The sequence below is a fragment of the Lontra canadensis genome, unplaced genomic scaffold, assembly GCF_010015895.1.
Source record: "Lontra canadensis isolate GAN:19392208 unplaced genomic scaffold, GSC_riverotter_1.0 scaffold170, whole genome shotgun sequence".
Lineage (NCBI taxonomy): Eukaryota > Metazoa > Chordata > Mammalia > Carnivora > Mustelidae > Lontra > Lontra canadensis.
The window spans coordinates 1,335,019-1,358,953 of record NW_022631164.1 but is presented as its reverse complement, the minus strand read 5'-3'; the positions used below and the strand labels follow the sequence as shown (position 1 = coordinate 1,358,953).

General features: G+C 54.4%; 1 protein-coding gene across 1 annotated transcript in view; it reads left to right on the top strand.

The window, feature by feature from the left end:
- Window positions 1-23,935, top strand: part of PLB1 (phospholipase B1) — a 176,600-nt gene that overhangs the window by 87,891 nt on the left and 64,774 nt on the right. Inside the window, exons 37-53 of the mRNA XM_032845867.1 lie at window positions 81-161; window positions 685-750; window positions 1,537-1,637; window positions 2,922-3,003; window positions 3,669-3,773; window positions 4,890-4,985; window positions 5,483-5,554; window positions 11,336-11,401; window positions 13,609-13,669; window positions 14,235-14,293; window positions 15,557-15,624; window positions 15,867-15,910; window positions 16,126-16,225; window positions 19,776-19,827; window positions 20,806-20,886; window positions 22,310-22,375; window positions 22,896-22,990. Of these exons, the coding sequence (XP_032701758.1) occupies window positions 81-161; window positions 685-750; window positions 1,537-1,637; window positions 2,922-3,003; window positions 3,669-3,773; window positions 4,890-4,985; window positions 5,483-5,554; window positions 11,336-11,401; window positions 13,609-13,669; window positions 14,235-14,293; window positions 15,557-15,624; window positions 15,867-15,910; window positions 16,126-16,225; window positions 19,776-19,827; window positions 20,806-20,886; window positions 22,310-22,375; window positions 22,896-22,990 (1,295 nt within the window). The remainder of the gene's footprint in view (window positions 1-80; window positions 162-684; window positions 751-1,536; window positions 1,638-2,921; window positions 3,004-3,668; window positions 3,774-4,889; window positions 4,986-5,482; window positions 5,555-11,335; window positions 11,402-13,608; window positions 13,670-14,234; window positions 14,294-15,556; window positions 15,625-15,866; window positions 15,911-16,125; window positions 16,226-19,775; window positions 19,828-20,805; window positions 20,887-22,309; window positions 22,376-22,895; window positions 22,991-23,935) is intronic.

Below are 23,935 nucleotides of genomic sequence, written 5' to 3'. Positions count from 1 at the left end.
GGGCTGAATGGATTTCCTAGGGCTGTGGCTTTTTTGTTTTTTTGTTGGAAGTCACCGAGCATTTTCCTTCTCCCGTGTAGAGAGTGAATTTCCACAAGGACTGGAAGGTCATCACCGTGCTGATTGGAGGCAGTGATTTATGTGACTACTGCACAGATTCGGTATGGGGGGTCGGGGCGGGGGGCAGGCAGGCCCACTCATTGTTCCTGACATTGACTGGGAGGCCTTGGAGGTCCTCTTGGAGACTAGTCCCTTGAATCAACCCTAGGATTGTCCAGCGACAATTATCCTCCTTTTATCCCATGAGCCTCAGGTTTCTGCCTCCACCCACCTCCGTGTCCCAGCGGCTGTGAGGTAGCAGGTGGCAGGAATGGGGCTTCTAGTCCCCTCTTACAATTCCTGAGAGCTCAGGAAGCAGAGAAACTGTGAACCCCGGCAATGGGAAGGGAGGACCCGCACGTTCACTCCTAAACAGAAGCTCTGGCTGAAGGTTCCAGGCTTCTGGCTGGCCCATCTCTGATAGTAACGAGGAACCAACTGCTCAGATTCTGACATGATGAGCTGGTCAGAGGGAGAAGGCAGAGGAAGAAGTAGTCTTGGGGGCGGAACCTGAGGGGGGTCTTCAGCTGCCCCGCTGCCCCCTCTCCCGAACCAGCTCCTCCTCTCCCTCCTGTGTCTTCCCAGAATCTGTATTCTGCAGCCAACTTTTTTGACCATCTCCGCAACGCCTTGGACATCCTGCATAGAGAGGTGGGTGGAGGCTCGGACAAGTTGGACACAGCTCAAGCATGTGGGTGGGGGGAGGGAGGATGGGGGAAGGCAGGCAAGACATCCCCTCCCCTGAAGGTTACAGCCAAGGGCACGGGCGCCTCCCCTCTCCAGAGTTTGGGGAAACCTCTCCCATTTGGAATCATCACAGAAGGATCTCAGGCTTGATGACAAGGCAGCTGGTGTGCTCATTGCTGCCCGCCCCCTGGTACCCCCAGCACCTGAGACCTTCCCTCGTGGCCACAACAGAGTGCCCCTCATGCTGCCCACTGAGCCATAGGCTGTATCTAGAGCAACCCCTCTCTGGTCCTGCTCCCAAGAGCTTGTTGTCTTTCCACCCCCGGACACAGACAAGGGGTTCCAGCTGCCCCGGGGGAGCCCTCCTACTATCCAGTGCTTCTCAGGGTGGCCGAGTCCCCATGCCTGCTCAGCAGAGCTGGTCCATGTTGGGCTGGAGGGAAATGGCAAATAGGGCACCTGGCTCAGCCAATCGGAAGCTCACTAGCTGATGGCCGAATGGAGCCGAGCTGTCGGCCTTTAGACGCTGGTCCACCATGTTGTCCCTGCCAGGAGGTGCTGCGCACCCCGCAGCCCGCAGTGGGCGGCATAGCCGGCAGGACCCTAAGCAGTGATGTTGTGTCCACGCCCTCCCAAAAGCACACTCAGGGACACGTGAGCTGGAGTTCTGTAGGGAGCCACTTCTCAGGGACCTAAGGCAGCTTGAGGAAGGCCCCGGGGCCCCTCTCTCACCTGCAGCCTTGCCCGTAGGTGCCCAGAGCCCTGGTCAACCTTGTGGACTTCCTGAGCCCCAGCATCCTGCGGCAGGTGTTTCTGGGCAATCCGGACAGGTGCCCTGTGCAACAGGCCAGGTAGGCAGGGGCTGGCTGCCCCCCTCCCCATCCTACCCCCCCACCCCCGCCCCTGCCAGAGAAGTGCTGCGCTCTCCTCCTGGTCTCGCTTTCACAGTGGTGACTCTTCGGGGTCTCTGTGACTCGGTGTGTCCATGGAGCCAAGTCTGCAAAGGGGGTCTTGTGTCAGGACCACCCCCTTCTGAGAAGCTGGAGATGGGCTCCTCCCTTCCCCAACCTCAGGATGCCACGAGGGAGCCCTGTGACATGGGAGCCCCAAGGGAGAGGGTCAGGGCTGGGACCAAGGCTGGCGTTTGAGACACAGCGTGGCCCAGCCAGCAAAAAGGGGAAATGTGCGGTTGTATACGTACATGGTCGGATTGAAACAGAAAGTAGGGAAACGATGCACATCATTCGGTGACCTTTATGGGGACGGAGCACACCAGGGACTTCAGAGGGGAGTGTTCTGTTTCCTAAGTGGGGTGAGCGGCACGTAGGTACGTGTTTAGGTACGTGTTTTGTCTTCCTACCTCATACTTTCATTTGTTTCTTTAACAAATAGTTTTACAGAACCTACTGTGTGCCCAGCACTATTCTCAGTGCTTGAGAGATAATACCGGTTTGTTTGTTTTTTTTTTAAAGATTTTATTTATTTATTGGTCAGAGAGAGAGAGGGAGAGCGAGCGAGCATAGGCAGAGTGGCAGGCAGAGGCAGAGGGAGAAGCAGGCTCCCTGCCGAGCAAGGAGCCCAATGTGGGACTCGATCCCAGGACGCTGGGATCATGACCTGAGCCGAAGGCAGCCGCTTAACCAACTGAGCCACCCAGGCGTCCCGATAATACCGGTTTTAACATGAAGCGTAATGCATGAGCATGAAATAATTCATGATGGAATTCATCCAGATTCGTTCTGAACGCACAGTTCATGATGAAGGGGGACGCTAGGGAGAGCTGAGGATGCATGTGAGGGCAGGAGCTTCAGAGGCCCCCGAATACAAGCTCTGATGCCCCAGGATGCATTTTACTTTTATTCTTAAAAATTAAACATCAGATTTTCATTGCCTAAGGTCATTTGTTCCACGTACTTTGCCGCAGGCCCAGTGCCTGCCATCCGGTGTTTGTGTCCTATCACTATAAGAGGCTGCTCGCTCGCCTGCCCTGGGGACTTTGTCCAGTCCCTGCGTCAGGCCTCGAACCTGCCCCTGAGAATGAGCATCAGAGCCCCAGGGCCCGTGTGCTCCTATGCCAGGGCTCAAGAGAACCATCCCACGGAGCTGGGCCCTCCCATCTCCCCCTCTTTGTGCAGCGTGTTATGTAACTGCGTTCTGACCCCTCGGGAGAGCTCCCAAGAGCTGGCCAGGTTGGAGGCCATCAGCCAAGCCTACCAGGTGAGACCAAGAAGGGCGCCACCACGGGGAGCGCTCTCCCCCTACTCAGTCAACACACCCACACTCAGGGAAGGAAAGAGCTGGTCCGGGTTGGAGGGACGTCACCCTCAGGGCCCCTTCCTCTGCCCTACCTGGCGGAAGTGTCTCAGGCCACTCTATTAGATTCATCCCAGAGGAATCCAGGTGGCAAAGACCCCCAGGCCCGCCTGCCCGCGTGGCTTAGCCCCTTGCTTGGCCTAAAGAAGTCAGTAGCTCTGAGTGCTCCGTGGGTGGGCCTTCCCCTTCCCTGCACCCCGGGGACTCCCTTCCTCCCCTCCTCAAGAGACAGGCCACGCAAGCACGAATCGGGAGGCAGCTGGTCCGGAGCCCCCAGGGGCCCCCTGGAGACTCTCCCTAGCTTCTTACCCCTCGTGGGACTTCCTGCCTTGGCCTTCAGAGCGGGCAGTTCACTCAACAGCAAACCCAAAGGTGAACCAACCTGTTTCCAATTCTCTGGAAAGAGATTTGCCATCACATGTGTCTGTGTTCTCAGGGGAAGGGTTGAGTCACCCTCTTGGGTAGGGAGATGGGGGCAGAGGTGTCAGCCGCCACACCCTGGCCTCCCCCCAACACCCCCCTGGGCGGCCCCGGGGCCTGTGCTGAGGGCAGCCCGCGTGTGTCCGCAGAGCAGCATGCGGGAGCTGGTGGAGTCCGGCCGCTATGACACCCGAGAGGACTTCTCTGTGGTGTTTCAGCCCTTCTTCCGTGACGTCCGGCTGCCCCTCCTGGCGGTAGGCTCCCTGCCCTGCTGGCTGGGGCTCCTGGGAAGGAGGAGGAAGAAATTCAAGGCAGAGATGCCCAGGGCTTTCCCGAGCGTGTGAAGACGATGGGAAAGGCACGGGCAGCTCTCCAGAGTCTGGTCTCGTGGCACAGCCTCCCGGAACACCTAAGCTGTGTTCCTTGTGGCAGCCTGATGTGGGATGCACTCATTACCGCGGACAGCAGCCCCCACTTTGTGGAGCACCCCTCCCCCCACCAAGCCCTGTGTTTGCCTAGGTAAATCGTTCACAATGACCTTGCCATGAGTTTCTTCATCCCCAGGTAACAGAGGCTTAGAGGTGTGCAGAATCCTTCCTAAAGTCACACAGGGAATAAGGGACAGAGAGGCATGGGTTGGACATATCCAACTTCAGATGATTCCCTTTCTGTCACCCACCCACCACTGAAGTACTGAAGGAGGGTGCTGGGGAATGGGGTCTCCACACCCCCCGTCCATGCTCTCCCCCTGACACTTGGAGGAAACGAGCTCTGTGAGCTCACCTGGGGGGGGGACTCAGTTCTCTCCTCCTGAGCCTCCACGCTAAGGGCCTTGCCTAGATGGAGGGAAGCTGGAAGAAGCCTTGGGCACCCATGATCACCTCCAGAGAGATGCGGGTGGCAGGTGTCCCCATGTTGACTTTGCCCAGCCTGTCCCCAAGCTCTGCCCTGTTCTCCCCACCAAGACCGCTAGAACCAGCTGGCCAAAGGCTGGGAAGTAGCTTTTCCTGGCTGGCTGGCCAAGAGTTCCTCAGGGACTAGAATCTCATTCCCTAGACCATGGCATGGGCTAGGGCATTGCACAACTGTGCCTAAAAATAAATATAATGCTTTTAAAACACATTAAATTAGGGGAATTATGGGGCCAGAAAGGAGGGTAGGAGCTGGGGTCACCCAGGGCTGTTAATCTGTGGGATTGTTCTTCTCTCCCTCTCAAGGTGACGCGGCCCTGTAAAAGGCCAGTGGCCTGGAACTTCTCCAACGGGAGGGGGGCACTGAGTGGTCAATCCCAGGGGTTAGGCCGACCAGGTGCAACCCCCTCTCTACTCTCTGTACCAATAGGATCTTGAAGAAATCCGTGTCTCTTTCAGGATGGGCGCCTGGATATGTCCTTCTTCGCGCCAGACTGCCTCCACCCAAGTCAGAAATTCCACTCCCAGCTCTCCAGAGCCCTTTGGGTCAATATGGTAAAATCAGTGGGGGCATTCCTGGGTCTCTGGGGCTCTAGTCTGACAAAGCAGCAGCCCTACAGAGCGAGGCTCGCTCCTGGCCTCCCTTTGCAGGCACGGTAGAAAGGAGCAGCGGCTGGCATGTCTCTAGAAGTCTGTAGAACTGAAAATATGCAATCCTTAGTTTTCCAGCATCAACCCCTCTCCTTTGCCCTTTGACCTGGGGAGGAGGGGGCTCTCCGAGGAAGGCAAGACCCCTCACGCTTATTCAACATTCTCCACGTGCCAGGCGCTGGGTGAGGCCGTGTGAGATGTGTTACCCAAGCCTCTCGCCAGCCCTGCCAGCTAAGCTCTAGGACTTTTTGCAAGGAAGGGAGAGGCTTACCCAGCGGCCCACAGTCAAGCTAGGAGAGGAAGCCAACCCCCCCGGACTTCAGGCTGGGAGCTCTCTCCGCCGCAAGGTGCTGCTAAGGGAATGCTCACTTCAGCGGTCCTGTCTTGTCTCCCCCCTGTAGCTTGAACCGCTAGGAAAGAAAACGGAGAGCCTGGACCTGGCAACAGATATAGCCCTCTCCTGTCCCACTCAGGTAATGGGGGAGGACGTGCACTGCCCCTCCCCAGAGCCCGCAGCTCAGACCTCGTCCTCCCCTGGTCCCACACCACAGCCCCTTGAGTGGGTGTGCAGGAGAGCTTCGGAGGATGGGAGGGAGTCGACGGGAAGTGACAGGCGGAGATGGAGAAGAAGCACTTCTTTGAGAATGGGGGAAGCCGGTGGGAAGGGAAGCCTGGGCCCCAGCACAGGCAGAGGACCAGGATAAGAGCCGTGGGTTCCTGGTGGTGTGGCAGCAGGGGCGCCAAGAAGCCAGAAGTGTGACAGGAAGGCTCATTTTGGCTGCAGCCCTTGGGGCCCATGGGCGAGTCTGCCCTGGGGTCAGAAACCTTAGTGAGAAGCCAGCCAGCTCTGAGGTTGTGGTTGGTGGTCTGAGAGCCTGGAGGGTGAGTTCCCAGCAGGGATAGGGTCGAGGAGGAGAGCAGCAGAGAGCATGGGGAGCTGCGTGGAGGAGGGGCTGGGAAGACCAGCCTTGACACTGGGCTGGAGGAGGCAGCTCAGGGCTCCTTTTAAGGAGGAAAATGTAAGTGGTGGTTCAACTTGATTTCAGGCCTAGGGTGGGGGCAGGTTAGTGTTCCCACTGCTTTCGGCTCCCTTTCCTAGGCCCTGTCTTAATGGTTTTTTAACCAAATAAGGCTGAAGCCAGATGGCCCTCAGTGGCTGTAAAAGCAGAAGGACCTGACCCAGTCTGGGAGGCTGGGTTTCCCCCCTGGGGTCAGGCTGCCTCAGCCTCTCCAGCCCTCCCAGCTGAGCAGCAAATGGGCCTGCAGCTCCCCCCTGTGTCTGCCAGGGCTCCAGAGAGGATGGGCACCCCTGCCCGCACCCATGCTCCCACCTCCCCGAGCCCAGCCTCCATCCCCAGCAGGAGAGCAAGGGCCAGGGGAGGAAGGGATGGGGAAGTGAGGCCGGGGGAGTAAAGGGCTCGATTCCTGGGTCTAGAGCTCGGAGGGAAGGAGTAGTCACATGAGGTAACACAGATGCCTCCAGCTGGAGGGCCGGACCCAGTCCTAGGGGACCTACTGGGCCAGGTGTGAATGATTTAATTACTAGATCCTGAGCCTGTCCAGGAGTGTTAGGGGGGAAGGACCAGGCAGCCTGGGTAGTAGGGGCATTTGGGGACTCAGCGCAGTGGCTGGAAACCATACTGGAGGTAAGCATTTGAATGTTTAAACAACCTATATGGCCATCCTGAAAACCAGCCATGGAAAATCCTCTCCAATCTGTCGATTCTCCTGCCATTCAAGAGTAAAAGTAATAACAACCCGTTCCAGGGAGCCATCCTGTTCCCTCCCTTCCCCAGAAACATGTATTAAGTACCAGGCTGGGAGCCTCAGCACCTGGTCAGGGAGGGCCCGGTCACCACAGTCACCACGGGCCTCAAGGTCACCTGAGCCACTCCCTGTCCCAGACCAGGCAGGGAGCCCCAAAAGGGTGTGTGTGACTCTAGCCACAGCGGGCTCTGCTGCTCCTTCTGGACAGAGCCTGACTGAGCCATTGGTAAGCAGAGGAGAGCCATAGAAGCCCAGCCTGGGAGAAGCCGTTGCCAGGCAACCCCATTCCAAAAGGATCCGTCTGTTGGCCAGCCCTGCTGCACCACACCAGGCAAAGCGGCACTCCGCGTTCCTCGTGTCCCATCTGCTCCCTCCCCTGTGCCGTAGAGCTCTATAAAAGTCCGCCAGCATCTCCGTGTGAGCTGACAGGGGCCAGGAGGCACATATTTTAGTCTTCAGGGTGTCTAAACATAGAGGCAACAGGCAGGACACAGCGGAGAGGAGGGGGCCGGGATGGAGCCTCCTCCCTGCCCCTCCGGGCTCCTCCCCCTGCTGCAGATTGTCAGCCAGGCCAGGCGGACCCTTAGCCTCACTCCCTGGATTTCTGTTAGACTTCTGATCAGCCACCCCGTGGACTGAGACCATTGTCCCCTTTCTGCTCTCACTGCCTTCCCTAACCCAGGACAGTTGGCTGTGGCTCCTCCTTGGGCTTTGAAGACCCACAGTCTTTTCCCTCCGCTCTTGCTCCTCTGACCTGCTCTGAACAATCATCAGGGTGAACCACGGCCTCCGTGGCCTCCATGAAACCCATTTCCGCGGGCATTCCTAGCTGCAGTGCCTCCCCGATGGTGCCGTTCTTCTAACTGCTGTCCCTTCTTGTCCCAAAAATGGGGACAATCTCCCACTGTCATGTGCCACCTCTATTCTGTTTTCCCTCTCTCCACATCCCCTTGCTCTGAGGGTTGTCTGTTTCCACGGTTTCCTGGTAAATATCTGTGCACAGGACCACCCGTGTCTTCACCTCTCCTTTCTCAAACTCCAGCTCTGTTCTTCTAACCATTAAGAGAGCTTCCCCCCGGGATGCCCTGGGTGGTGTAAGGTTGCCCCGAAGGTGTCTTAAATGTATTATCAGGGGACTGACAAGAACAGGGCCCCAGAGAGAGGCACTGGGAGGGGGGCACAGAGAAAGAGAGAAACTGAAAAAATGTTAAGTGTTATCTCACCCAATATTTCATCTTTACAAAAAGCAGAGGTCTGTTGTGCTCTCTTATACTTACTTTACCATTTAGCAAGGTTTGTATTTTGAAATACACATGGGGGACACTGTCACCTTTTGAATGCTGTGGATTTCTAAGTCTCCTAGCCTGCCTCACCCCACCATCACCCCAAACTCAACACACATCCATTCAAAGACTAATTTTTGAGCCAGAAACGTCAAAACAGGGAAGAAGTATTTGTCTCCCCCACCTCTCTGATCCTCAGGACTTCCCTCTTTCTGTCTGTATCACTGTGGTTTATACAGTTCAGCGGGTGTGGGATGGGAGGTGCCCTATCTGATGGGACCCTCCCTCGTGCTCCCCACCAGTCCCCATCCTCTTCCTCCCACCCCCGTTCACATCCTCCTCACGCTGTGTGCTAACGGCCATGTGGCCCTTCCCATCGTAACCACAGAGAATTCTATAACCCGAGGATCCCGGCGAGGAGGGCCTCAGAGTCCCGTCCACACTCCGGGTCCTGTGGTAGAGGAGTTTCTCCACTCCCCTCCCGAGGCACCAGCACAGCCTCTACTGAAGCTCCCTTAGTCTCAGGCAGTGCTTTTCCGACTACCATGTGGCTGCCCATGGACGGGTTATGAAATCAGCCTCACAGGTCCTGAGCTAGCACACGGGGACTGGCATGGGATCAGGTAGATGTGTCCAAGGGCATTCCCTGTCCTTCTGTTATATCCTCCTTCCTGTCACTGCCACCCCCTTCCCCTGAGGCTTCCCGTCCCTTCCCTCAGCCAGAGGAGTCTTGCAAACCTGGCATGGTACTCATGTCCCCCTGGAACGGACACCCAATGGGGGTTGGCCCTGGCCTTGACTGTGCCCCCCAAGGGCAGTGTGAGCCACACAGAACACCGCCACTCCTTCACCACAGACCTGCGCACGCGGTAACATGACCAAGAGGGGCCTGACCATCCCTGCAGGCCGCTGACTCACACGGCTGACGCACAACAGGAGGCTGTCCTGGCACTGCCCGCCCTGCCCCCCAACCCAGGCAGGCCACACCATCTTTGTAGAACACTCCTGTGATACAATCATTTGGCTTCACTTTCTAGCCACGGGTGCTCCAGATCTAGCCCAGGAGAGCAGTCAGGCTAACTCGAATCTCTTTTTACATGACCTGCTCCACTCTGGGCCCCTAAACCGCTCTGACTCACATATGCCTGATGGCATCAATGGTCAGTGAAGCAAGCCCCGGGCACCCCGCACCCCTACCCCCATCTGTCTCTGGCCTGGACCTGTTCTCATGGTTCCTGCTCTGGCTTGGCTCCCCACTGCATTCCACTGTCTCCCTGACCTCTGACCCCTTTGACTCCCTCTCCCCTCTCTGGTCCCTCCCCCAACTCTTGGGTCATGTGACCAAATAGACCCCCCTCCAGCCTGACTTTCAGCGCTCCCAGGAGAGCAGGGTGAGCCTTTGCTCTCTGGGTCTTCCCGTGCTGGCCACTCTGTGACTAGCTCCAGCCACCAGCCCCTATTCCCGGTCAGGGCTCCCTTGACAAGGGGAGAGTGATAACTAGCGACCCTCCACACACAGCATCTCCTCTACGAGGTCCGTACACCCCCTCCAGCCCGATCTTGCAGCCATTTTTCAGCAACTACTGGGCTTACTGGGCACACTGGTCCCTGAGGCTTCACTGTGTCCTGGGGTCTTGTGCTCTCTGCCTGACCAGCACAAGCTTTATAGCCTCCCCTCATCCTAGCACCTGGAGTGGGGCCCTGAACACACAGGGTGCTTCCACCCATGGCCCAGTTATTTCTAGAATGCTCCCACATTGCCGTCCTCAGGTGGTGAATGCTCAGGGACTGCTGTGTAACATCCACCGGGACAAGCCCGGTTGGCCACGGTGACATGGCATGCTAAGTCCTCGATGGCCTTGCACGCTTCTGCCCTCAGCCCTGAGTAGTCCTCAGGCCCACCCTTCAGCTAAGAACACCGAGACTTGAGACTCCAGAAGAAGGAGAGGTGCTTCATGTCCCAGGGATCTGGCATCTGTGCCACGGGCTAGGAGGGTCAAGGCCACTGCTGAGCCCCTCTCTTCCTCTTCCTCTCTGCCTAGCCTGACCCTAGTGTGAGGAACAGAGCAGAAAGGCTTGACCTGACAGGCACTCACTATCGCTCTCTACCTGAACCGGGTCCCTCCCCCATCCTGGATCTCTGTAGTTCTTCATCCGTAAAACGGGGGCTTTCTGGGGTTGCAAATTCTGGTGCCATGGCAGGTAGAGCACGACTGGGTGAATGGGACCATGTATGTGGCAAGAGGAAGGGGTAGGGCCGGAACTGGAGACCCTATACCTCTTTTCAAAGCATTTAGACTCTTCTCTCCTCCCCCCTCCCCAGCTTCTTTTTTAACACCATTCAGGCCCAAATAAGGCAGAACAAAACAAATGTCTCCTGACTGGAATTAGCCCACAGGCAGTTTGCGACCCACTGGACCAGATCCCCAGCGCCCCCCCCCCCCAACATTCTGGTTCTTCTTTCTTATTCCCATTTTCTTCCCAAACGTTTAGAACAAGGCCCTTCCACTCCACTGAGCACATCTTGGGAAAGTGCCCACAGCCCCGGGGCCACTTGTTAGTTCCTGATCTCAGTCTTATTAACTCCTTGCTTCCTATCATTTTCGCCTGTTCTCATTACCTTGCTTTTCTCCTGTTTCTCCTTTGCCTGTTTCCTCCTCCTCCCTAATCCTCACCTGTGACTGAACAGACTGGGATCTTAACTGGGCTTGTGAGCAGGAGCTGGGTAAGGAAGGAGGAGAATGTTCCAGGAGAAACATGAGGCCAACCTGAAGGGAGTAAGACACGTAGTTCGAAAGAGGCAAAGAAAAAAATAAAATACAATACAATATATAGATAATCAATACTTTCTGGAAAAGAAAAAAAATGCTGTCATGTGACTCTCTCGCCAGAGAGATTACAAAGGGAAGAAAACAGATCATTTTGAGGACTGGGTGGATGTTTCATGGCAAGGGGGAGGAGCAAACCCTTGGACCCTGAGTAGAGCACACACAGAACCCTTCTGAGGCCTTTCCCTGTGCATCCTGTGCCAGAGCTGTTATGTAAAACCCTCGAGAGAATGAATTAAATTACGTTTGTAGGGTTCTTACTATTTACATGCAGAAGTCACATTAAATCATTCTGGAGGGCAGGATTCATAGTTCTCTTTCTTAAGTAACCTTCGATGCTGCCAATAACCTCTCCCTGTGGTTTCTGTTCTCGTAGAATGAGCCCTTCCTGAGAACGCCCCGGAACAGTAACTATACTCCCCCCACCAGGCCGGCCATTGAGGTAACTCCTGACACTCGCAGGTCTGCCTCTCTCAGTGACAAAGCATTTCTACCTGCCGGTGACTCAGGGTGTGGCACGGGTTTCGGAGGGTGAGCTGAAGCAGAAGCATACCTTTCTTACATACTAGAAATTGGAATGTTTAAAAAAAAAAAAAGTTCCTGAACCATGAAATCTCAGGATTGTCCTAACATGTTCTCAAGTGCTGACTAATATCAGCAACCAGCTAGAGGAAGTGCCCGTGGAGGGGTTTTCTTCGGCCTTTGCACAGACCTCGTTCCTGATTAGGCAGCTCAGTTTTTCAAGACGGGGGTTGGGGGGAGGCCATGGGTAGTATGTGCTATAGACTTCCAGTGAGGTGGAAGCTGGTGGAAGAACCCTTCATTCCAGGCGCTGGACCCAACCGGAAGCTGACACATACCCAGGTGGGCCCCCAGACAGGAGCCCCACCCCCAGTTTCAGCCAAGCACCTCTGGTATTTGCAGTCTTGTGGAAGGTCCGGGCGGAATTCAGTCCTGTCCTTGGGGAGTTAGAGGTCATTCCACACTGAGCATCTACTATGTGCCTGGAGGTATCTGAAGGAGATAGAGGAGGAGACCAGACAAATGGGCCCTACCTCTCAAGGAGCCTAGAGTCTATTGGAAGAGGCATCCAGTAAATAGGTCAACATGATCCTGTCAGCTGTGGCGACAGCTCTGAGGAAGGTGATATGAGGAAGCGTGGTGGGCCGAGGAAGGGATGGCAAGTTCCCATGAGCTACGCAGGCCAATCCTCTCTGAGGAGGCGAGCCGAGAGCTGGGACTTGCACGATGAGAAGACTCTGGCCATCTGGGGAGCCAGAGCTGGAGTCCCAGGCAGGACCATGAGTGCAAAGGCTTGGAAGTGGGGCTGAGTTCAGATATCGGGAGAAAGGTCAGAGTGACTGGTGGGCATGGGAATAAGGTGGATTGAGGGGTGATGAGATCAGAAGGGTTGTCAGGACCCAGGTTCCACGGAATCCAAATCTCTGAGGAAGAAGGCAGGGCTTTAGGTGGAGAGATGTGGAAAGCCATCGGATGTTCTGGGAGAGGGATATACCATCGGCTTCACCTGGTTAAGAGATCTCCCTGACCTGAGTGGCAGATGGATTGAGAGCAGCAGGAACAATTGAGGAAAGACCTTTTAAAAGCCGGTCGAAGTACTGAGACTAACTTATATGAAATTATTGAAGGACTGTTAGATGCGGAGGAGCTCTGGGGGATGCGCCATGACATCTCCACGGCTGGGAAATACCACTGTCCGGCTTCAGTGGATTCTCTCAAGCTCAAATTAGCCCCATGGAGACTTGTCCCAGACAAACCATGGGCCAAAATCTACTATGACAGAGACGTCAGCTGCGTCTTGTCAATTGGGCCTTTCTTTCTTTACCACTTCCTTATTTTTCGGGTTCCCAAGTGGAGTGGGCCCCGTGCTGAGTGCTCAGTATCCGAGGTGAGCAAAGTGGGTCTCTGCCTACCCTCTTAGATCTTATAGTCTCATGGACCTTTACTTCTGCTTCCCACCCCAACCTTCCCTCCAGCACCTGGAAAACGTGCTCCGTGTTCCAGAGACAACGGAATTTGACTCCAGGCCCCCAGGTTACAGAGGCATTAATTTATACACACACACAAGGAAGTGGTTGGCTATGACGTTACATATGCAAAAGCAGAGAGGCACGTCCAGGAAAGATCTGCAGAAACCAGGAATTTTACAATTGTAAACATTTCGTGGTATTTTCCTAAAAACATCCTTGTTCTTGCTGCAAGCCCATTATTATAGTCAGTGTCCATTAGCTTAATGGTAAACAGTCACAGCAAAACCCGCGTGTGGTCTCTTATGAGACCTGCAAATCTACGTGCCTTTGGGAGATCACTGTTTTCTCCCCGCTTTGCTGAGACTGCCGGCTCCCTGGGAAAAGTGCGGGTAAACTGAGATGGAAAAAAGATGTCTGTGTAAGCATATGGGTGCCCACGCATTCTGTGTTTTGTGGATGGTGGGGGGGAGCCCCGTTTCTCCCCTCTCACTTCCCTCTTGGACTGTCTACAACGAGCCGTTCCTACCCACCCATGATCCCCTACAGGGGCATAGTTCTAGCCTCCACCAAACATTCCTCAGCTCCTTCTTGTTGGACTAAAGCTCACCTTCCTGCACAATGAGAGCCGGGCGTTGTCTCTCTCCTCCTGTTGATTTAGAACTGGGGCAGCGACTTCCTGTGCACAGAGTGGAATCCTTCCAATGGTGTCCCCACGTCAGGTGAGTGCAAACATCCTCATCACCCCCTTCTGTTAAGGAATTGGCTAAGTTTCCGGTTGGTAGGACACCCCACAAGCACACACCTTGGAGCCCTGAGCAGACCTTGCCAGCTCCCATGCAATGCAGTCTAGGTGGTGGGCAGCCCACGAGAGGCCAGCCCACGACCATCAGCCTCTCTGCAGCTCGCACTTCTCATCTCCGGTTAGTCCCAGTGGCAACCCCTCAGGCCTCCCGGCCCGTGGGGAAGGTACAGTCAGGGATAGGGCTGTCTCTGCTGTTGCTCGTGACTCCCACAGCCAGCACTTTCCTGGACTACCCCAGCATGAATGTGGCTCCTCTCAGGATGGATAAAAGCCATCAAGCCCATTATCAACGGGGCCTTGGTTGCTCCAAATGGACAGAAGAGGCAAATTTGCTAAATCTTAGCTTGGAATCTTATTTCTTAGGTTGGAAATAAGTGTACCGGGAGCCTGTGGGACTGGAGCAGAAACTGACTCCTAGTCAAGCTTATACTTTAAAAGGAAGACTCCCCCTGACCATCTGTCTTTTTGCCTATCTCTCCTAGTCCATGAGCTCCGGCCAGGAGACATCAAAGTTGTGGCCGCCATGGGTGACTCGCTGACCGTGAGTACTGAGCTGGGACATGCCTGGGCACCCCAGAAGCCAGGCCCCGTGCCGAATGCACCCTTCCTCCACATTGGCTCTGGGTTCAGCATTTAGCTGACAAGATTGAGAACCTACCTGTGGCAGGCACCGAAACACAGCCAGGCAGCCACGAGACCTCACTGGGCAATCTAGAACACTCTGGCCCCTGCCCTTCAACAGTCCTGCTCAAACACCACCTCTTCCACGAGGCTGCCCCTCCATTCCCCCTTCCCCACTGTTCCCAAACATTTGATCTGCATGTGATGGCAGATTTATCTGAGTCTGCCTGTCTTCATCAGGGAACTCATCTCCAACTACCCAGACTCAAAGAGTGGGGTGTGCGGGGTTACCCACACACTGCCCAGCACCCCTCACCCCATTTCAAGAGGAGTTCTTTAGGGCAAAGGGAGCCCAATTCCTACATTTAGTGTAGTTTCTCTACATGAATCGTGTTAGCCAACCATGTAGCTATCGCTCTACACAAGACAAACTTCTAACAATTCTGAGGTGTAATCATAACCCTTAAGAAACTTGTCAAGCTGGGAAAATAAGCAACTTACAGAGAAGGAGGTACATAATCATGGAGGTGACGCAAATCAGGTACTTGTTTCTGGGAAAAGCAACTTCCCCATATGTGTGTGAATGTGGTTGATTTCGATATTAACATGGAGAAAGTTCTGAAAGGAAACGCCCCAGGTATATTAGTTACACATATATCTTAGTTCTGGTGACGTGTCTATGTGGGAAAGGGGCAAGGAAGGTATATAGAATCTGTGGCAGGAGGCACGATTAATAAGGTGGGGGGGAAATTATGAATTTTTAAAAGAATCTTTGTATCATTTCACTAGTTATGGTGAATATGTATTACTTTTGTAAGTTTCAAAGAGGACTTTCTCCTTTTTTTTTTTTTTTTTTAAGATAAGGCATTTAGAGAAAGCTACATATAGGAGATAGAAACTGAGAAGGGGCTTAGACAAAGAATTAGAGATGTAAGGGTTGGAACAGAGAAAGTTCACATTCCCAAAAGGGATGGAACTGGGCAGGTTGGTCCAAGATCTTCATGCTTCAGATCGATCTGCTTACACACGAGGGTTTGTGTGGACCAGAAAGCAGGGGGTGAACAAGGGAAGGGAAGTGGAAACCAGACTGTGGTGACCTCAGAATGTTGGGGGCCCTTCCCAGCACCATCTGCCTGCACCCGGGCCCAGCAAGGCTCTGGAGACTTCTCTTTGCCTTTCACAGACAGCACTGGGAGCCCAACCAAGCAACTCCAGTGACCTGCCCATGTCCTGGCGGGGACTCTCTTGGAGGTGAGAGTGTTCTCCACTCATTTTCTGCTGATGCTGCTCCCCTGTCACCTCTCCAGAGATAAGCCTGTGTTCCCAGGCTCTGGCCCTGAGATCTAAGGAGGCTCCCTGATGCTCATGTCAGTCCCGAGGGTGGTAGGAATCATGTGCCAGGGGGAGACCCTCTGGTTCTGACTCCCGAAACACGATGACTGGTGGAGTGGCAGGCCAGGGTGATCGTAACAAGTGTGCTTTCTCTTCCCTAGCATTGGAGGGGATGGCATCTTGGACACGCACACCACACTGCCCAGTAAGTAGCAGTGCAAAGAAGCACCATCACTACAGCCCTAACCACCCCTGGCTAAGGCCAGGGCCTCTCCCAGAGCAAGGGCAGAGAAGGTTATCTGCAAGGAGGGAAGTCAGCCAGCCCTGAAAAGACCCAGCATCGTCCTGTCCCACACCTGGGCCCCAAGGAGAGGTCCCCATCCCCTCTCACCTGTGCTGTCTGCTTCGCCCTCTTAAAAGACATTCTGAAGAAGTTCAACCCTCACATCATTGGGTTCTCCACCGGTGCCCTGGAGGAGACAGCAGGGCTGAACGTAGCCACGGAGGGAGCCAGAGCGAGGTGAGTAGCGGTGGGTCCGGGAGGGAGCAGAGGGCAAGGCTGAGAGATCAGGGTGGGGAATGGGAGGAGGAGAGAAGGGTGGTATCTAGGAGCCTGGCCCCAGATGGGCGATGAAAGCCACTGAGCCCTTCTGCATGCCTGACCCCCCATGTGGATCCCTTCCCATAACCCTCATACCCTTCAAAAGGGGTATCAACATGAGGACATGGAGATTTAGAAAACTTCCTGAATAGCCCGAGGTTGTCAGAGTAGCTGGAGTCCAGCCAGGCCCACTGGGCTGTCACCACCTCTCAGGGCAGCTAGAGCCCTTGAGGGTGGCCCAGCCCCATCCTGCTGGCTCCAGCCAACCTCCCTTCCTTGGGGTGGCCTGGAGCAAACGTGCGGAGTGCCGAGAACTCCCTGCATGGCCCCACAAGCGCGGCCCCCCCACCTCCACCCTTACCTCAGAACCTGGAGTCCTTGACTCCAAGGAAGCAGTCTTTTGCCACTAGGGATTTAGAGGTGAAGGCCCCCAAAACAGCATGGCCACTGTTTGTTTTTGCTCTGAACTCTGCTGCTGACAACAACCCTGATAATTAAAGCTGGAATGCCTGACAGAGCTCATTGATTTTCTGCACGGAGTGTGCTGGGTATTTGCTTTGTAGAAAGATTGCTGCACTCGGATCACCAGGGAAACGACTCTGGCTTGACTCATTCTGTTTACACCGAGCGTTCCTTTCCGACATGGTAAGGAGGGCCCCACGCTCGGTTTGAGTCTGAGCCACAGGAAGCCGTGGCAGTTCCTCAACGTCACAAGCAGGAAGCACTTATTTTTCTGCAAAAGAGCTCGGATTCATGGGGCTGTAAAATCAACATCTCATCGCGGCTGTTGCTGTCATTGTCACCACCATCAGCATCATTTTCCTATTATTTACCCCGCCCAGGCTGCATCCACCAGCAGCTGGTCCCTCAGTCTGCTGACATTCAAGCCCCTTCTCTTACTTCTCTTACTCCTCTTACCGCCTTCTCCTCTGACTGCTGCTGGGTGCCTGCCCTGGGAGTTGGCGGCAGGGGAAGTAGCCTAGACGTGCAGCTCCTCGTTAGCGTTTCTGATGTCCCATGATAAGGGAAAGGAGAGTAAGCCGTTGACTTAAGTAAGCAAGCTTGGAAAGTTGCTCTGTGACTCTCCTTTATCTGCAGGGTCATTTAGTACCGTGTGGGATAAGGAGGAGCGTACCCCAAGAGAAAGATACCACAGCAGGGCAACTAGGCTAATGAGACCTGAGGTCAGACCGCCCGTGTCCAGATCCATCTCCCAGACTTGCTAGCCATGAGACCTTGGGCAAGTCACTCACCATCTCAGTCTTAGTTTCTTCATCTATAAATTGGGATAATAATGGTACCACCGACTCAGTGTTGGCCTAAGAATGAAATGAGATTAACAAACCATGGAGAACACCAAGTATAGTATATAATACGTATGCCTCCCCCCAAAAAGTTTACCATTATTAGGATATTTAGTTTCAAAGTTTTATTCAACCTCTAAATTGTCCTTGCATCTATCAATAAGCAAGAAGTCAAGGGAAGCCTGCAAAGGACGGAGCCCCAAGGTAGTTACTGAAAGATTCAAAACAATCAAAAGGTGAATTCCTTGCCTATTCAATGAGCTTGCTGTCTGGTTTATGGATGCTAAACAAACAGGAAATAACTTTTAGAAAAAAAAAGTGTCACATATGGCAACATTGCAGACTGCAATGACTTTGTACTTTGGAGATGTATGAAAGAGAACAGCGTGACGTGGGAGCTGGGCAGCCCACATACAGGTGAAGACCCAGAGCAGGGGACCCCAGGACTCATCTCGTCCGACCTCCTCTTTTAAAAGATGAAGAAATTCGACCCTAGCAGGGTTCAGTAACTTGGGCGAGCTCACACAGCAAGTTAATCGCAAAGCTGGAGGAGAACCCAGGACCCCTAACTCCCAGAGCAGGGCTCTTCACGCCAGGACTGGAAAAGGAAGCAGAAGGGGTGTGGATAAAGGTGCTCCGAGAGAAGGCTCACAGGGTGGGTGGTAGGACTTGCTCTGAGCCTGAGGGGTGTGAAGAACGTGGCTGGGAAGAGGGGAGGAAGTGAGCGCTCCTAACTTCCCCTCACGCTCATGAGGGCTTATCACCCATGATTTCCCCTGCTCATGTGTTGAGCCTACTGGAAGGTTGTAGACACTTCTGGGGTCCCCTTTACCCAGGACAGGCTTGCTTTCTAGCTTTCCGATGTATTGTCTCAATAGCAATAATGTTTGGGCTGTGATCCCGGACGTATAAATGAGACTCGTCCACGTGCCCAGCTCATCACGGACAGGCAAAGATTTCCAACACCCATCCCATACCAGTTACTGCTTTTATGATTTATTCCCTGGAAGCCTCCATTGGCTGTGTCCCTTTGCCCACACAGCTTTTCATATACTTCTCTGTTTTTAAAAAGCAGCTTTATTGAAGTGTAATTGCCATGCGGTTCACTGCACATATCTCAAGAATACAATTTGATAAGCTTTGCGTGTGTCCCTAGCTGTTAAACGTCACTGGAATCTAGATGACACCCATCACACCTTTGGGTGTCCCTGTGCCCTTTGTAACCCCTCTCTCTCCCTCTGGCTCCTCCCATCTCTACCCCACCCCTGGGGCCCCAGGTAGCCTCTGACCTGCTTTCTATCTCTAGAGATCAGTTTTCCTTTTCTGGAATGTTATGTGGAATCCTACACTGGCTGCTCTTGTCTAACATCTGTCACCCAGCAGGTCGTTTTGAGACGCACCCATGTCGTACAGATGGGCAGTTTGCTCGTCCTCGCTGCTGGGCATCATTCCCTCCACCTGCTTCACTCTTACCCACAGCATTCATTTTCCTTATTCGTGGCCGACATCTGGAAGATGCAGGGAAAAGTAATCCCACTCGTCTGCAGCCCCCCCACCCCCGTGCCAGCAGGGGGAAAAAGCGAGGAGATGGGGAACGCTGTAGAAGCCCAGAGTAACTACAGAGAAGAAAAAAGGATTAAAGGAACTGAGAGTGGGATTTAGAAGTGAAGGTTAAGGAGTCGTGACGCCTGGATAGAAGGCAGAAGGATAATTTAAGGCTATGACTTTTTTCAAATATACAAAAGGTTATTTTTAAAACAGGCACCAGACTAAGATCTGAACAGGCAGGTCTTGCTGTGAAAGGGCCGAGGGGAATGTCAGGGACCATCTCTGGGGAAAGCTGATCAGATCCCCAGCACCTACCCCACCCCCCCTCCCCCACCCCTGCTGGCCACGGAGGACCCACCCATGCAGAAGGAGGGGGCTGGAGGCAGGCTAGCCCCTAGTGGGGTCTGCATCCATGTGGCTTCGAGGTGTGTGTCAGATCTTTGATTTTTCCTGGGTTGAGATTTCTTGAGACTGAAAAAGCCTTTGGATACATTCTGAAAGAAAAAACTTTATATACATTTCTCTTCTCGAGGCCCCTGTGTCTCCAGGCCCAAATCCCTCGGCGTGTGCCCTGGCTGGTCAGCCACCGCTCAGGTTCTTTTCTCTTCCCTGTCTAGGGACATGCCCACCCAGGCCCGGGCCCTGTTGGAGCAGATGAAAAACCACCCTGTGAGTACAGACCCCGGGGCCACCCTGGAAGGCGGGGCGGCCTCCAGCTGTCTGGAGCGGGCAGAAAGCTCCCCACTGTTTCAGTCCCTGCTTGTCTTTAAAGAGGGGCCAAACAAGCCCCAAGAAGACGGCCTTACTACCACCGAGGCACCCTCTCTGCTGCCCGTTCCTGATCTGGGCTCTGGCACCCCCACCCCCAGGACCCACCACAGGTTCCGGAGCAGAGCTGGCCTTGGCCTCCGGCATTTTCCCACCTTACCCAAGAGCTGGCTTAGCAGAGCCCTATTATGTAAACCCTGGGTTCTAAAAATAGGCTTCTCATTCCAATCCCTCCTCCTTCCCGCTCACCCGGCCCCTCTCAAACTTCTCACTGGCACTTTTTGAAATTCTCTGTGTCTTGGAATTGGAATTCAGAATCCAGCACCCGGCAGGACTCCTGTTATGGTGGTGGCTGGGCCAAGGCAGGCTCCTCGAGGGCCTCCCTAGCCCCCACCTCCCCTCTCCTCCAGGCTGGGCTCTTCTTCCAGACCCCACCAGTCCTTCTCCCTGGACCCAGACCGGCAGAGCTCTCCCAGGAGGCAGCTCTGGGTTTCTGCTTCTATTTGCATCTTTTGCCCTTGGCTCCTTTGAAGGCCTTTAGGTCACATTTCACGGGTGTGTTAATACACTCTGCGATGCCCTGCAGCTTTCTTAGGATTTATTAGGATGATCAGGAAAAACAATCCTCCTCCCCTGTGTGAGCAGAGCCACACACACATGCTCACACAGAGTCCACTCTCTGGGGCTCCTTGCCAGGCACCAAGGTGAAGGTCAGGGAGGCTCCCCTTGGCGTCTTCTCTCCATCAGGGTACAGAGATGGTGAAAGGCAGTGGTGGGGGGTAGGGGGGCTGCCGTCTGGCCTGGTGAGCATCCCCTGCATGTGCTCGCCCCTTTACTTCCCCCACCAAAGTTTAGACTCAGCGCCTTCTGTCCTTTCAGGAAATTGACCTTGAGAGTGACTGGAAGCTGATCACACTCTTCATTGGGAGCAATGACGTATGTCATTACTGCGAGAGTCCGGTAAGCCCCTGCCCAACTGCATGGGAGTCACCCTGGCCTGCTCTCCCAGACACCCCAGCCTGCCCGGGCAGACCTGGGCCTTTCCCACTGCTGAGTGGCCCCTGGGACAGCGGCTGCATTGGTTCCCCGATTTCAGAAGGATCTAGATGCGCCCACTTTTCAGGCCCTGCTCTCATGCCCACAAATACTGTTCTTTGGTATCAAAGGAGTAACCAGCAAGCCTCAACCTACCTGTGCTTGGAATCCCTACCCATTTGTTTATGGAGGTTGTTGGGGGGGGCGTGCACATGTGTGCAGGGGGAGGGGTGTTGAAACAATGTCATCAACGAAGTTCAATAAAATTAAACCAGTCCCAATAGGACAGCTTGCTGTCCCAAGGACTTTGTGAGTGAACCAACCTCTCTGCCTGCCGCCCTGGGAGCCCAGCCTGTTCCTGATGTTTCTATGAGGAAATAGGTCCAGATGTCAAGTCTTTGGGGAGCTGTCACTTTAGGAATATGTCTTGTTCTATGTTGGGGAGGTCCCGGATTTTGTTTGGCCAGAAAAGAACAGCTGCCGTTACGCAGATATCACAGTAGAATGTTTGAAGTCACAGGCGGGGGGAGGAAGCTCGTATCATTCCTCACGGTTCAGACCGTCAACCCAATGCTAGACGGGAATTACCCTCCCACACAGAGGGGTTGGGTCTTCGGAGCCTCCTCCTCTCCATGCTCCCCTTTGCCGCCCACCTCCAGAGGCAGAAGTGACCCAACCCCAGGGGCTTCAGTGCCACTGTGTCCTAGACTCAACAGCGTCCAGGAGGCCAGAAGAGACCCCCCCTCAAAGCTGCCTATGGACCCTTGGTCCAGGAAAATGCCTCTCCTATCCCGAGGACCTGCCCTCTTGCAAAGTCAGATTTATACCCCTGAAAGCCTCTTTTTGTGGAAGAGACCTGGAGGCCCCCACCAGGTGAACTCAGGCCACATGTGAAGAAGGGGCTAAATCCACTTCACGGTGAGAAATGGGTCAGAGGAGGAGACTCTTGAACCGAGTCAAAAAGCTAGAAGTTAGAGGGAGGCAGTGGGGCCAGCATGGGCCACAGCCCAAAGCAAAGAGTGTGTGGTCATCAGGGCACGGACATGGTTCAGAAGGCTGAGGCTGGTGACAGATGGGATGAATGAAGGGGCAGGGACCAACTCGGTCACAGTCTGCCCTTGCATTTAAGATACTGTGGATCGAGGTGGGGATTGTTCCTGCTGTCTAGTAGGGGTCACAGGAAGACTTGTGTCTCCCAGCAACACGGGCTGGGCTCCTCAGCCTGTCCCGTACCATTCTAGCTCCTCTTACTACCAACCCCAGGCCCTCCGGTGCTGGGCACCAGACCACTGCCCTCCTCTCAGAGTAGAACCCAGGAGCTGACAAGAGTCCGCCTCTCTCTCCACAGGAGGCCCACTCAGCTGGGGAGTACATTCAGCATATCCAACAGGCCCTGGACATCTTCTATGAGGAGGTGGGGTAGAACAACACCAGGTTTCTGGGCCCCATTCCCTGCCCGCAACAGCTCTCCTCCCGCCCTGGGTGCATCCAGGCAAGCGGTGTTCAGTGAAATGCCTTCTGGATGGAGTCCCAAGGGTGGGGGGAACACCTGCAGGGGAGGCCAAGGTGGGGGTAGGCTTCAGAATTTCCTCTGCAAGGGAAATGCTAACTGGAGCAGACTGTATTGTCTGGTGGCCAAGGGTTGGCCTCCGGAGCCAAATGGCCTAGTCGGGAGCCAGGCAGGGTGGCTTACTAGCAAAGCAACTTGGGACAAGTGACTTCTGTCTCCGCTTCCCAAGCTATAAAGGGGACTATTAAAGAAGATCGAGAGAATACAAGCCACATCCTCCTCTTTGTGCCATAGTTTATTAGCAAAACGGGGGAGGAGGAAGTTAAATTGTAGATGAGCCCCTAGGTTCTTCTAGAAGTAACCAGCAACCCCCCAACACCAGGCTGGGAATTAACACAGCCCATCCCTCTAACCCCCCCCACAGCTTCCAAGGGCTTTCATCAACGTGGTGGAGGTCATGGACTTGGCTGGCCTACATCAGGGCCAAGGTGGGAAATGTGACCCACCCCTGACTGCTCAGTAAGTACACAGCCCAGGGCAAGGGCCCGTGGGGAGGACAGGACTCACAGACACTCTCCGAGGAGACTAGTGCAGGCTAAGCCAGATGATCCTGTCTCAAGGACAGACATCAGCAATCAGCGAGGGGCTTGAAAAATCGTTTGGAAACACCACTAAGGTATTGAATGCCTACTGTAGGCGAGTCACTTTATTTCTCTGGACCCCAGTTTGCTCGGCTGTAAAGCAAGAAACACCAAGAATCCTTAAGATGCCCAGCATGGTCTGTGATTCTAAACTCGTTACCGCTCAGTCTGAGAGGCAGCCCCAGGCAAGGAGCTTCCAAGACAGCAGCCCATCTGTATCTGGCTCTGCCCTTTAGGAGCTGTGGGACCGTGCACAAATGACATACCCTCTCTGGGCCTCGTAGGTCTCATCTGTAAAATCTTGCAAAGTAGTAAGGTCTAGAAGAAATAAATGCGTGTAATGTTCTTGGGCCCAGAGGGGCAGGCTCTCAGTAAAGAGTAGCTCTTGCAACATCTTGAAAGCCAGGCTTAGAGCTAAGGTCTGTTGAACAAGAGCCCAGTTTCTGTTGGGGGCTGGAACTTATTAAAGCTCAGCCGTGACCCTGGCAGGAAGCTGCCATCCTCTGCGGCCAGAGGGTCACCCAGACTTCTTGTGACCGTTGCTCTGCAGGAAGAGACTCCACAGGGGGCCTTGGAGTCCTAGCTGGGGTCACATGGGTTTGCTGGCGGGGTGACAGCTGCTTCCCATTCTTGTTGGGCTCTGGGTGGAAGAGCTGGGACCCATGAAGGGCTCCTCCAGAATCTTCAGGCCTCCCATTCTCCCCTGTCCGTGTCGAGCCTCTTCAGCTTCCCAAGAGACTCCCCACTCTGGACTCCTGGCAGCAAGTCCTAAGCCACTGGAGGTGACACGGGGAGATCTCGGGAACAGGAAGACGAAAGACAA